This window comes from Megalopta genalis, chromosome 4 (genome assembly GCF_051020955.1).
Source record: "Megalopta genalis isolate 19385.01 chromosome 4, iyMegGena1_principal, whole genome shotgun sequence".
Lineage (NCBI taxonomy): Eukaryota > Metazoa > Arthropoda > Insecta > Hymenoptera > Halictidae > Megalopta > Megalopta genalis.
In genome coordinates, this window is record NC_135016.1 from 12,174,664 (window position 1) to 12,189,823 (window position 15,160).

General features: G+C 41.0%; 1 protein-coding gene across 5 annotated transcripts in view; it reads right to left on the reverse strand.

The window, feature by feature from the left end:
• The window catches only part of Elk (Eag-like K[+] channel), a 56,181-nt gene that overhangs the window by 13,858 nt on the left and 27,163 nt on the right, over nt 1-15,160 (reverse strand). For 2 of the 5 annotated variants that reach the window (XM_033475534.2, XM_033475550.2), the window contains exons 3-7: nt 8,058-8,291; nt 7,265-7,396; nt 5,945-6,072; nt 5,655-5,883; nt 241-404 (exon numbers count right to left, since the gene is read on the reverse strand). In XM_033475534.2, the coding sequence (XP_033331425.1) occupies nt 241-404; nt 5,655-5,883; nt 5,945-6,072; nt 7,265-7,396; nt 8,058-8,291 (887 nt within the window). The other 3 variants (XM_033475543.2, XM_076521317.1, XM_076521316.1) reach the window with 3 other exon arrangements.

Consider the following 15,160-nt stretch of genomic DNA (forward strand, 5'->3'; position numbering starts at 1 on the left):
CTTAGATCGTGCGACACGACGCGACGCGACGAGATGCAGCCTTTCTTCTATCGTTGGAACAAACTCGGCCTAATCGTGCTAAAAATTTGATCACGCTCGCGAGCACGTACGAGATTCGATCAGGAGGGTTGAACGCGCGCGCGCGCGCGGATGGACCGGCTTTAATTTTGCAAGGTACCGGGGGCATGTCCATGCCAGACTTTTAGCGCACTTTACGTGGAATAATGAACGAACACTCACCTCGCCGCTGTACACGTCCGAAGCGTAAAGGAAATCAAAGGGCAGTGCCGCGACCAGATCGACGATGAACCAGCCCTTCATGTAGTTGGCAGCGATGTTTTTGCTGTTGCTGACCACCTCGCCTTTCCGGTTCACGTAGGTCGTGCGGAAATTCAGAACGATATCTGCGGAAAGTTGAAGAGACAGGTGGATGGTTTTCGCCGTTGCTCTGTTGCTCGGCTCCCATTTCCCGATAATTGCGGCGTTCAACGATAATCGCCGTGCGAAATGAAAATTGACGCAACGGCCAGAAGCTCGACGGCCAGAGAGAACCGAGATCGAACTGAAAACGCTCGGCTCGGCCACGGCGAGGATCAAAGGGGCCCGGGAACTATACGCCTCGCAGTCGCGTGTCCTTTCTAGTTTCGCGACCGGCAAACGCAATCCCGTTTCCGGCAGCTCTATGTTTCCAACTGCTTTTAATCCCGTTTGCAAACCGGATTTCCGCAAAATTCCTACGGGCGCCCCGCGAGCTTACGGGGAGCCATGGACAAGCTCGGAGTAGCATGATAGTCCGAGCGACTGGCTCTCGGATACGAAGGAAAACGAATTTGGATGCGGAGCAACGGGACACGGAAGAGGTACCTAATACGACGACCTCTGCTAATACGAGTTACCTTACTGCAGTTATACAGGCTTTCCCAAAAGTGTCTCGCAGTCTAATTTGAAGTAACTTTTTCCTTAGTGAAAATGTAATCCGCGGCTTTGTTTTTGAGTTATTAGCGAAAAGCAGTGACTAATGCGAGACGAGATCAGCTAGCGCGAGACATATTTCACATATTATAATATACAGGATGTCCCAAAATTATGGTATTTCTGGGAAATGAGGGGTTCCTGAGGCGATTCGAAGCAACTTTTTCCTTTACAAAAATGTTCTCCGAGACATCGTTAACGAATTATTAACGGAAACACGCTGACCAATGAGAGGCGAGCTCGCTTGGCGCTAGACGGCCGAGCCAATAAGCAAAACTGGGCCTCGCGCGCTCGTTGGCATGGCCGTCGCACGCCTCTCATTGGCCAGTGTTTTTCGTTAGTAACTCGTTAACGATGCCTCGGGGAAAAATTTTGTAAAGGAAAAAGTTGCTTTGAATGACCTCAGGAATCTCTAATTTCCCGGGAGTATCATAATTTTGGGACAACCTGTATAATGTATATATAATATACAATGTCTCGCAATCCGAAAATGGGGGGTGGGGTCCTGAGGTCATTTTAGGTTATTTTATTAGCGAAGAACAGTGACCAATAAGAGGAAATCTCGACTGGCGCGAGGCGGTTCAGGGAACGAGCACACGAAGCCGAGTGCCGCTTATTGGCTGGGCCGTCTCGCGCCTGTCGAGCTCGCCTCTTATTGGTCAGTGTTTTTCGTTAATAACTCGTAAACGAAGCCGCGGATTGCATTTTCGCTGAGGGAAAAGTTACTTCAAATGACCTCAGGAACCCCCCACTTCCGCATTGCGAGACATTTTTAGGACACCATGTGCCGAATGTTGCATCGACACTTTTTTGTTGCGAATTAGCCTTTCAAGCCGACTTCGTACGTTTCTTAACACATTTCTATTATTTTCCTTTTATTGATAGCATATTACAGTAATTTCTCTCTAATTCGCGCTCAGATTGCGCACAAAAATGGACAATTTGGGAAGAGAAGATACGATTATTCAAGCCTTGCTTCTCGTTTTTATAATTATTGACAATCGGCAACTATAAAAATGAGCAGCGAGACTCGAATAATCGTATCTCCTTTCTCCAAATTATCCATTTTCGTTTACAAGCTGAAGGAAAATTGGGGAGAGTTTACTGCACTTGCAAACAAAATATCGGTCATTTATCTTCTATTGTGCAGTGTTTGAAAATTTGTAACTTTAACCCTTAAATGCATGATTTTTTGTCTTGAATTTTAAAAAATCGTTTTTTATAGGAATGTAGTCATAGGTTACGTAAAAAATAAATAAAAAAGTCTAGGTAATAATATTGAGTATTTATTTTGAAAAAAAGTTGTACGTAGACTTTTGGCAACAATATGCGTTTATTACTAAAATTATTGTAGACGTAAACAAATGGTCATGTATTTATATTATCTATTAGTGTAGGAATTTTCACATTATTTATAAATGAAACGCAGCAAAGCAATTGCGATTTTTGTTGTGACACGAAGCAACCTTGCATTTGATGCACTCGGTCCGTGAAAATCCTTTGCACAACCCGGAAGTTATCACCCACCACATTCAAATGTCAAAAAACATATAACTTACTCGCCAAAAGTAATGTCAAGTCTTTTATTTCACACATGGTCTATTGTCTATTGTTATCAACGTTCGTAAACGTTCGATATCAAAACTGTTGTCGGGTATCCGCGCAAAAAGTTATTGATTCATTTTTGGGACTCTATGCATTTAAGGGTTAAGTAATGCCAATTGTCAACAACTATAAAAACAAGACGCAAGGCTTGAATAATCGTAACTCCTCTTCCCAAATTGTCCATTTTCATGTGCAATCTGAGCACGAATTAGAGAGAAATCACGTACTAAATGTTACGTATTGTTTTGCGTGTGCTTATTAGAACTTATTTGAGCGGAGAAGCTACGCTTCATTTCTTTTGTTTATAGTTCCGTTATCAAAAATAGTGAACGATTTGTTGCTTCTAACGAAACGGCATCCCGAGATGTGTCAACAGATTCATCAAACACCGAATTATTAGGTTGTGCATAATTTCGTTCGCGGTCCTGCGACACTTCGGAAAAGACAAGGAAAATTACTCGAATTCAAAGCGATAGGTCAGGTGAATTTTGAAGTATGTTCTCACGGGGCTATTTCTATAAAACATGGCTGAAATGAAAGCTGGAAGCGTCTACTTTAAGACAGGGTAGATTAGATTGCAACAGAATGACGAGATCGCTTTGAAAAAGTAAAAGGAATCGACCTCTGACATCATGGGTTTTACAAGATCTAAGAGGAAAAGTTCAGATGGATTTTAAGAGACGTTCCCGTAGAGCTATTTCTATGGAACTTGGCTTAAATGAACGTTGAAAGTGTCTGCTTTGAGACAGGATAGATTAGGTCGATATTGTATAATAAGTCCGTTCGCGTCGACGACTGCGCGGTATTATATTTTCGTACAAGAAAACGCGGACGGGCTTATTGAACAACCTAATTAGTAACATTGTTTGAGGATAGCGATGACGACATTCGCAGTGAAATCTCTTCGGAGACTGTGACAGCGATTATGCGCAACAAGAAAATTATGCAAAAGAACAGCAAAAAATGATGCTCGGATGAGCTCGAGCGTAATGACGACAACGAGATACTGTCTGCAGAAAGATGGATTTCAGAACAGAAAGAGGAAAAAGTACGCGAGAAGTGTCGTTCATAGCGTCGCATACCCGACGTAATAGTAACGAGGGTATCTCTCGTTCATGGCAACGAAAGGGTTAACCGAAAATTGTGATTTAAAAAGGGAACGGATCTCGTATTAGGCACCTTTCCCCAATCATTGCGCGCGTTTCTTCTCGTTCGCGCTGCCGTTTCCCATCTTGCTTTTTCGTTCCGTCCGTAAATCCGATTCCGCGGTTCGTGTTCTCAAAGAGACACGGCCTCGTCGAACACCTGTGAAGAGTTCCTCAACGGAAGATCGTTATTCGATATTCAACGCGAACAAGTTAACCGTGGAGCGTCAATATCGCTCGCCGAGGGTGATTCGAGGGCTCGATTCTGCGGCGGAATACTAATTCGGGGCAGAATTAATGCGTCCGACACCGCCGAACCGCGGCCATTCTTTTCCGGTGTGGAATCGACGGGAAATAGAGAGGCAAAGGTAGTAAGGAAATATACAGGAATTGTTGAGATTGTGCCTCGCGACTGAGGAAACCTCTTCTAGTGGCAGCGGACTCGGCGGGAACGAGCAGATTGGTAACAGGGTTGAGGGAGAGCCGTTGCTTTCGGACTTAACGAGCTCCTCGAATCACCGATTGGATAAAAGGAGCACCCTTCGCGATCCTTCTCGATCCGTCTCGGCTGAATTATTCTAAAAGCATACTAATCGATACGTCGAGAATACGAGATTTCATTATTTTAGGATCGTTGGCGAGCAGCGATCGCACGGTCGCTCACACGAGCTCGCGGTGGAACGAAACATCTATTTTCTCGGACCTCATCGGCCAAAAATTGCCGAAATTTTGGTACCGCAGCTTCATCGAATCTTTGATAAGCGAGCGTAGCGTACGAAAACACAAAGAAATGAGCATTACGTTCGCGTTCGGTTTAATCCAAATGCACGTGAATCTTATTGTTACGAAAATTCCGGTCTTTTCCTTCTTCAGATAGTTCACTTTAAGCGATTATTATACTTAGATCCCATTAATTTATAAGTTCTCATTAATTTATAAAATCTTTTACATATTATTGTTTATCTTATTAACAATGATTTTTTACAAAAAGAAAAAAACATTTTGACTACGTTCAAATTTCTTCGTGTAACAACTGAGATAAGGGAATGCAAACCATTTTTTGGGTCAAACTGCATTATTTTCAGCTTCGTGTTAACGTATGTCAGAAATGTCATGAAATATCCCGAGTCTGAAATTGTCTCTAATTTTGTTCTTTGTTATATCATAAGAATCTGAGAAGTTCTTGTGCTCCGGATTGCGACGGACAGTTTGAAATGCATTTTTCTGCTGCAGTATACGGCAAAATGATAACATCGTCGAGCAGAAACGAAAATTGCCTTCGAAATAGTTATTTCGTTAAAAACGCTGTTATTACAGATTATTTGTTCACGGAAAATACGATTCGCGATAGATGTATTTCTCTTCGAGAAATAATTATAAAAATAATGTAAAGATAAAGAACTATTGCCAATTTTTTATTCTCTGTAAAAAAAATAACAGTGTTTATTTTTACATTATTTATGTGTTTATTTTACATTTTTTTTTTTACAAAGAACTATTGCCAATTTTATTCTCTGTAAAAAAAATAACAGTGTTTATTTTTACATTATTTATATGTTTATTTTACATTTATTTTTTTTTACAAAGAACTATTGCCAATTTTATTCTCTGTAAAAAAAATAACAGTGTTTATTTTACATTTATTTTTTTACAAAGAACTATTGCCAATTTTATTCTCTGTAAAAAAAATAACAGTGTTTATTTTTACATTATTTATGTGTTTATTTTACATTTATTTTTTTTTACAAAGAACTATTGCCAATTTTATTCTCTGTAAAAAAAATAACAGTGTTTATTTTACATTTATTTTTTTACAAAGAACTATTGCCAATTTTATTCTCTGTAAAAAAAAATAACAGTGTTTGTACAAATACTGTTATAAATAAAAGAACGCAACGAAGAATGAAATAAATGTAACAAAACGACACTCACCGACTATAAAGAGTGCTTCGACCACGACATCGCTGACCATCGTAGGCCTGTCGATGTTGATGAAGCTCGCGTTGAACGGAACGACAATCGCGACATAAAACGTCGCCAGCAGTATCAGCCAGTCCCAGCAGGACTTGAAGCCGCCGTAATGGCTCAAGACAAATTGGGACTTTTTGATGCCCGTGGTTTTGTATTCCGGCAACGGTGCGGCGGTTGAATGCAGAAGGTTCTGAAACGATTCGTGGAATTCGAGGCGAACAAGGAGACGGACTCACGGCCGAATCACTTACATTGTTCAATTTAATTTTGTGCTTATTGTCCTGTTTATAATGGCCGGAGAGCTGGTAGAGGACGGCGCGGCTCCTTCTCCTGCCGTAATTAGCCGGCGGGGCTTCGGGATCGGGACCGCCATTTGCATCTGAAACGTAATTGAACCGTTGCATCGTGCGCGTTTTACGGCGCAACAACCGGCAGGCTTTTCGATAGCATTATGCATCACACTGTCATATGTACATCGCATCTCTGTAATTAATAACGAAAAGGAAGCGCTGTCGTCTGCTAATTAGGCAGGGTGGTACAAGCTCAAAATGCGTGTACGCTGTTCTCCTCGCCAATTCCTTATATCGTTACACTGCTCAAAAAAAATGATCGCGTAGACAAATTTTGGGCAATTAAATTTCTAAATTAAAGCCCGATACCTCTACTTTAAGATAACGTTTCACGATTTTAAGTTTCACTCGCCACTGTAACCCTTCAAAAGTGAGATTATGTACTCGCCATACTGGAAATTGCATAGTTCGACGAAATGCGCAGACTTCGTAAAATTTTTTTCAGGGACGCCGTCCGCGGCCGAACGAAGTTCGATCCTTCCCCTTTAACTGCAAAAAAAAGACACGCGGCTGCGATTTTTTTTCGCGAAGTTGCAGCACTTTAAAATTACCCTTGTATTTTCCTCACGTACCGCCGGTATTGGTGTTCCTCGATCGTGTACGTAGCGGCGAGGCTGCGCGAAACTTAAAATCGAAAAGCATCCTCTTAAAGCAGAGGTTTCAGGCTTCAATCTAAACAAAAGCTCACCATCCTACGATAATATCTCGCGGCGTTATCGTTTGTCGAAGTTGATCCATGCTATAATCTTTTTGAGCAGCGTGCGTACGCGGCGAAAACTAGCGTCTCGATCCGAGCCAGATATTCGGTCCGGCTTCTCCGACTCGATTCTCTACGAGACTAACACGTGCAGCAACGCGAAATGTGTAAATTCTACAAGATAAGCAAACTATTTGAGACCGTCGGCTGCCGCTTGATTTGTGCTCTTTGGTGATTCGCTTTGAAGAATAGTGTGTAGCGTTACATGTTACGTGTCACGTGCAGCGTGTTTGCGTGACCGCGGTCTAGAAAGTACGAAACGTTTTGGCACGGCGAGCGAAAGGGTGTGTGCACGTGGTTGGCTAATACTTTGTTCATTTAAGTCCATACCGGATCGGATCCGTGCGCTCGCACTCGGACAACATTGGAATGCAATCGATCGGGCGAAGCCGATCGGAATGCATTCCAGGGAAAATCGTTTCGTCGGTTCAGGTTCGGCGGCGAAGCGTTGGCTAAAGACTCACCACTATCTCGTAACTCACAAATCTGAAGGTTCTTCGTGTTGGTGATGTCTTTGTGCGAGGCCAGGAACAGAACGACGTCGCCCTTCTCGTTTTTGATGGGGACGATGTCGAGCAGGCAATCGAACGTAGTTCCTGCGAATTAAAGTCGGTCGCATAGTTAGATCCAGTTACGGATACCCCGGTTCGGAGAGAGCGAGGAATGGACACCGGCCGAGTAAAAGAGTGAAATATTAGCTGTTACGGGGGCACTGATAGACCCAGAACCGATTACGTTGATTGAACGACTTCTGTTGCAGCCGCTCTCCGCGTGCGTTTCCATCGGGATAGAGTCAATTAATAATAGTATAAACGACGACCCGGTGGAAAAGTTCTCTTTTCTCCGCAGTCGACGTCGACGTCGTCGCCGCCGACGCCGCAAGGCCGCTTTCCTTCGAGAAATAATTTCACGAGACCGCGTTATTATCTTCCTATACGTTATCCTTCAAGGCGAGGTACGCCCTACCAGCGGAGACGAACAGTTAAGGTTGTTACACGTGAACATGAATTAAAGATCAATACGTTCTACTGTTTGTAATTGCCTGCCTCCGGCTGGTGGTGCTGGATCGAAGGCACTGGTTCTGTCATGGCGCGTATATAACGCGAATCTTTTAAACTTTAAAGGGAACGAACTCGGAAACACGGGAAACTTTAGAGCGCGGCCTTACTTTTCCTAACAGGAATAGATCTTCGGGGCCGATTCTTGATTCGCGAGGCCCCGCGGATCTAAGAGCCTCGAATCAACGGCGAAACTTACCCGTCTTCTTATAAAACACGACCTCCATCTTCAGCTCGGTCTTGCTCTCGAGGCTCTTGTCGATCATCGCTCTCTCCTCCTCTTTCGTTTCCGGGCCATAGAGAAACTTGCAAGCGCAACCCTTCTGCATGATTTGCGCTCGCGCGAATCCTGTCAGGTCACAGAATCCGTCGGAGCAATAAACGATCGGGTAGAGAGCCGGAACCTGCGCATTTCCCAGCACAAAGTTGCTATCTGCGAAAGAAACAAAGAAGGGAAACAAGGAGTCTCTGGCAACATCGGTAACCCCTGGCGTCTCCGCTCGCGATCTTCGAGGTTCTCCTTTCATTCGATCTACCTTACAATCAGCATATTCAATCCATTGCCGGTAGAGCATATAGAACATTGGGGTTTATCCTCGGTAATAGCGAAGACTTCAAACAACCCTATACAATCTTATATCTATACAGCACGCTTATATGCGTTCTATCAAGGACTGTACGCTTGTAATCTTGAGTTGGGCAGAATTTTATACCGGTGACGAATAAAAGTCTATCGAATACAATTTTATTCGAGGCTATCGAATAAATATTCGATCGAATACAAATTTATCTAGACACACGTTTATCCGAATAAAATTTTGTTCGAATAAGAATTCATTCGTGCAGAAATTTATACGGAAAATGATTGATTTTAATAAAAATGATAGAATATAAAGCGTTTTTTCCGTGGTTCATCGATTTATTTATTTCATGTTACTTTTTCGAATTATTCGAATAAATAGATGAAATAATTTATGACGAATAACAAAGTATTCGAATAAAATGATCGACTAAAAGGAATTCTATTCGGCTAATTATCTCAGATTAATATTGTATTTATTCGAAATAATCGAAATCTGCTATAATTTGCTGTTCTCATGCAGCCGAATACAACTCTTGTCAAAAAGTATTCTAATATCTTCGAAATTGACAATAGCTTTTTCTAAACTGAACTAAATGACTTGAATGTCTATTTTTTAGATGACAGCGGAACTATTTCTTTAAATGATAACAACAAAAAAATAAAAAACTCTTGCTCTTTAACTTTTTCGGACTTGAAACGGAAATGAAAAAATGCGTTTCGTAGATTTCGGTAACTTATATGCATAGTGAAAATTTTATTAATATCAATCGACACATAGTCAAGCTATAGTCACTGAAAGATATAAAAATTACTTGGTTTTGATTGAAATCCGTAATTAACGCTAGATTTACGGAGCACAAAAAACAGCTGTTTTATATTAGTTTATAAAAATAACAATAAGATATTTGTTCTGATTTTTAACAAGTATTGAATAAATAACTCATAAATGTATCTTTACGATATGAATAATCGTAAATGAAAAAATTAATGACCCCACATTTTGACGTCTTCCGTAAATTTAGTGTAAAAAACGTAAAGATGACCTTGAAATCACCGAAAATTCTCCAGTCGCAGAAAAATCATTACCGCCACATTATACGTATGTAGATCTCCTCGAACCGTACAATTTTTGTTAATAAAGTTTATCAATATCTCCAAAAATAATACAGTTATTTAGGTGGCTTGTTTCAGCTGAGATACTCCGAATATAAAGGGCCATGACGGTTAAGTACTGAATAAATAAATAAATAAATAAATAAATAAATAAATAAATAAATATACAGCCCGTGTGCTGGTGCCCTTTAGAACCTCCCACCTAGGCCACCTACTCCCGGCCACTCCTGTCTCCCCGTGGCGCGCAGTCGTGCAATTTACAAAGTGAATTCGCATCGCTACTGTTACCTTTCAATTATTCCGTGTCGCAACGATTTCCACGCAGGGATTCGATTCGATTCGATTCGTTTCGATTCGATCGAGAGCCAACAACGTCGCGCAAAAAGTACCATCACGGGGAAAGCGCCGGTGCTCTGATTAAACTTTTAACCCCTGTGTCGCGAGCCGGCTCGCTCGGTTTTGTTCCTCGGCCGAAAGGCACCCAAGCTCGTGCTCGCATCGAAACGCGGTGCGGCGCGGCGCGGCGACACCGATACGGTTTCTCGTAAGTGAGTGACGAGTAAACAAGATTTCAATGATCGCATGCGTGACACGCGTGATGCAAGGAACTGTTGCATGACTGCCTCGCAAGCTGTACAGTTCATTGGTTGATAGCTTTGTCGACGTCGCTGACGTCACGCGTAATCTCTTTCAGGGTAACAAGAGACGGAGAGAGAGAGAGAGAGAGAGAGAGACGACGGCACTATTTTTAATTCCACGCTTTACCCCTGAAACACTTTCATCTTCTCCCTCAGCCTTGCGCAATCGTGGCGCGGCGCGTCGCGACGCCCCGAGCTTCCTGTTCGTCGCGAAAAGAAGCTGGATCATTCCGATTATACCGGCACGGTCAAAGAGATATCGCGGGACACATTGGCTTTTGCTCGAGAGCCCACCTACTCGCGACACACGCGCGCCTCCTCGCTGAATGGCCTGCTCTCCTTCTTTCTATTTATCACGCTGTTTCTGCCGAGCAAGTGCGCGAGGGAAGTTCTGTTTTCGGTGGATGAGCATATTCAAACAATGCCGCGCAACTTTTTTTCGTGTCACGGCGACGAGCCGAGGTCAGCCTTTTATGCAGCACGGAAAAATAATAAGTTCGGCTGCGCGAAAGGTTCCCAGATAAAAATATAATATAATTAAAAGGTAACGCGCGTGAACGTTGTCCGATGCGTTTTAAATGCCAGGCTGGATCGGGCCACACTGCCGGGACAACTGCCGTTATTGGAAAACTCGCGCGTAATTTCAATCGAAATCAAATGGATTGAACTCCGCGAGTGGATTTGTCAAGAGTCGGCCGGCACGATGCGGCAGACGTCTATTAGTCGTTTATTAGAGAATCACTGCTATGAAATTCTGCCCACGCGATCGTTGACACGGTATTTTCGATCCTATTGGTACAGTGAAACATCGTTTACGGTAAACGCGCCGATTAATGCCGGTGTATCCATTGCCGTGGAATATTTTTCTATTCAGACGAAAACGCGTAGAAATTCACATTTCTTGTCCAGAAGAGTTTTATATGATTCGATAATGTTTCCTAGCTGACGAAATAAAAATGTTCAATCACTCTTATATTTTTCATGCATTAACCTCCTGCACTCGAGCGGCGGCTCTTAGGCGACGCTAAAAATTGCTACACTATTTTCAAAAGAATTTTCGCACTATTAAATTTGTCTGTATTCGATAAATTGTCAAATAATAGAGAAGTTTTCTGTAAGCAATTTCTATTTCATATTTATCAAATAAAAACGATCGTATCGAATGGAAATGCTGTAGGTTGAAACAACTGTCTTCATTTTGGAATTAAAATAGTCTCGAGTACAAAGAGTTCATATCTGAAACAATGGCCTTCATAAGAGAACAAAATTTTATTTCATAAAAATGAACTTATTTTTTCCTATTCTGACTATTAAAGGACTGTTGGTGGGATAATCGTACACACTGCTCTTAAATTGATTAGGTTTTTTTATTATGTAAGTAACAAAAAAGTATGGAAATTCAGTGAGAGCGAACGCAGTACTGGGAAAATGCCTGCCTTATAAGGTAGACCTAATCTACCCTGATCTAACCGATTCGTTATTCGCATTGGAGAATAGATAAGGTTGAATGTACAAGAGGAGGAAAGAAAATGAAAATCGAAAGAAGATGTAGGAACGAGGAAGAAAATCGAGCTAGAAAAGCAACGGTTAAGAAAATTTAAAAAGGAAGGGGGTGGAATTAAGAAGAAAGAAGAATAAATGAGGAGAGAGGAAATGAAATTGCAAGAAGAATGTGATAAGATTAAAAAAATTCGGAGAAGGAGCGAATAATCTGAAGGTCTTGAAAAAGAAGACAGAAGAAGATTTAAGAAAGGAAAAGAAAATTGTAGAAATAATGAACGAATTGAAAAAACTTAAAGCTACAAAAGCTCGCCCGAATAAAGCATTGCATAACTGAAATTCCTGGTATTGAATCATTAAAAGGAACATATCTTTTATGATAAATAAGTTTGCGTTGCTTGTACATACGAAAAGTGTTCTGTGATAAATATTTAATAGAAATATAAAAGCGTTAATAAATAATCTCAATGCACTGAAAAAATGGAGTAAATAATTTATGTTTGTCATACAGTGAAATTTCGCGGACCAAGCAACGGCGAGCGTGTCTCCCATATTTTCATATTTACATTGCTAAAAGCAAGCAGATGTTAAATATTCCGGTTACATTAATTACTTACGAGAAATATGGGAAGAAGCTTATTTTTCGAAACAGTATACGTTTGTATTTCTCTAAGGTTAATTAATAGAAATTTGGACACACGATATATTATTTCAAAGAATCATTTCCGGTACATCGTAAAAAGATACTATTTCAATTAATAATTTTCTCGACTACAATGTAAATAACTATTTTCGATACACACACACATCTCTATGGCGTCAAATAAATCTTGAAATATTTATCTCATACAAACAAAAATATTTCATTAACTCTATTGCCAATATTTTTTCAAACATTTTTACTCAGTTTTGTCTATATGTATGCTAATTAAGTTTGACTACAAGCTTGACTCTTTCACCAAATAAATTGCAATTAACTTCGCTACGCGTCGTCAATATTCGATTCATTTCATTGCACTATTTGATTTATTCTGACCGTAAAAAAAAGCTGACTACCCCCGCTACTTGGAACTCTGTTTCCAAATAACTGTAGTTCGCGTTCAAATAAATGAATTCTGGATTCAGGAAACCGCTCACTGGCGAACATTTCGTTCGCATAAATGGTGCCCAAAATAAATGAAGTTCTACCGTGTATCATATAAAAATGACTCCCGTCGGCGCGTCCCCTTTAATTAAAGGGGATCCGCGCCCGTCAGGCGACTCTGTTTGTTTTCCCATACTTGTACGCGACTCTAATAAACGCGTGAACTCATCGTTCGACCGTCTATCGAATGCCGGCGTGCACGCGCCTCTGCACAGTAGCATATTTAAACTCGCTGTGTGGCCAGGACAACAACAACGACAACGACAACGACAACGACAGCGTTTACGATCACCGCATCAACCGCTAAAAGCAGCGTAAACGGTACAGTTTCAGTCGTGTCTAGGCAAAGACTAATGGAGCCGATTGTGCCCCGTAGCACACGGAGGCTGCATGCCGCGGCATGCAGCTGCATGAATCGGATGATATGTGCACCGGATTGCGCGCACGATCCGACACCGGAAAATTTGCTTACCGGCAAACTCGTGATTCCGCTCCTTTACAGAATTTCTGCGACTGACACGTTGAATCGAATCGAATCGAATCGAATCGGCGCAAAACCGCGTTGCTTTGACTGCGAAGTGTAAACGATCGAACGATGTGTCGGAGAAGCTGGATAGAAATGTAACTTGCTCAAGAACGGTTTTGTGATAAGTGTTGGGCGGTCTAACACAGTCCTTGCACCAGAAGGGGCACCCCTCTCCCACTCGATCAGATCCTTCAGGAAAACTATCCTTCTTGTTCTTCAACCCTTTGCCGTATCTAATGCTCCAAGACGTTCGGGATTTAAATGTCTGCTGTCTGTCGGCCTGAACATTCCACGGCGCGCCTGCTTTATTCGAATTGATACAGGGGAATTTGTATCGCGTTCTGTGATTGAAACACTAGCTGTGCTCCTTTGACACTGGAACTACCGGGCCCTAAGCGCGACTAATGTATGCGGTTTCATAACAATATCAAGATTTGATTCGCACTAACTTCGGTCGACCCCTTCAGTGAAGAAGTTCATCGACAAATTTCTCGTTGAAACTTCTCTTTTTTATAATTTCGGTAACCGTGACAGACAAAATCAGAAAGTAATCATTTTAAGTTGTTTGGTAGTTCCAATGTCAAATGGGAGCGGCGAAGGGTTAAGATAATGGCACGACTTTGAGTCGCCCTCTGTCTACTTGATACTAAAGTCGTTCAAAATTACCGGTTTCACGTTTTTCTGGTTTAACGCTTTTACAGCCACATCGACAACTGCGCGCGATTAGTTAATTAAATTATATTAATGTTATTGAAATAATTTAGTTAATTAAATTGAAATTGAAAAACAAAGTTAACAGACTAGCCGATCAGCGGAACAATTAATTATTAAAGTTACTGAAATTATAGAGACTCTTTCATGGAAAATGACTGAATAAGTATCATAATAAGTCCGAATATACATTATAATAAAAGTAAAAAATAGTGAAAAGTCGAAATAAATAGTCTTTGCATCGTTGTAAAGGAACACGCGTTAATACTAGGTTTATGGAACCCGTCAAAATGACGGATCACTATCTTTTTAATTCGCGATTATTCGGATTGTAAAGATACGTTTATGAGTTATTTATTTAATATATGTTACTTGCAGCATATAACACGGGCTAAAAATCAAAATAAATGTCTTATCGTAACTTTTATAAATTAATATGAAACAGCTGCTTTTAAGTGCTCTGTAAATCTACTGTTAAAGACACATTGTGTATTAGAGCATGTTACGATCCTCGCACTTTAATAAGCACTTCGAAGTTGAAGTGTCTTTCTAAAGATGTGTCAACGAATGCGACCCATCGGATATCTATGCAATTTCCAGTTGTCAGCCATTATCTGGAGTTTGTCCGATGTCGGTAGTACCTTGAAAGGCTACACCGCATAGTGATACCTTTTCCCACAATGTTAACCGAAATTCAATTTTCGAAGTACACGCCAGCAAAAGGCTATATGTATGTATAGTACGTACAGCGACGTGCATTGATATTCGTACACCTTTTAAAATAGAATAACATCAATATGTTATTAGATGTCGAAATAACTTGTATCTTTTTGAGATGTCAGAGAGAGTAGTTTAATAGACAATGTTTCGAACGATTTTTAAAATTTTGCTATTACTTAGAAAAAATATGAAAAAAAGTCTCGCTTTAAACCCGTTTTCGTCTGTAATTTACGTGCATGCTGACAATTTCACCGAAATCAGTTGACGGTGTCGCGAGTCTGAATGATTCTGTGAGAAATTTAAAGATTTTTACATTTTTCAATGTCTGTAACTTGACTGTGCATCGACTGATTTTGATGAAACTTGT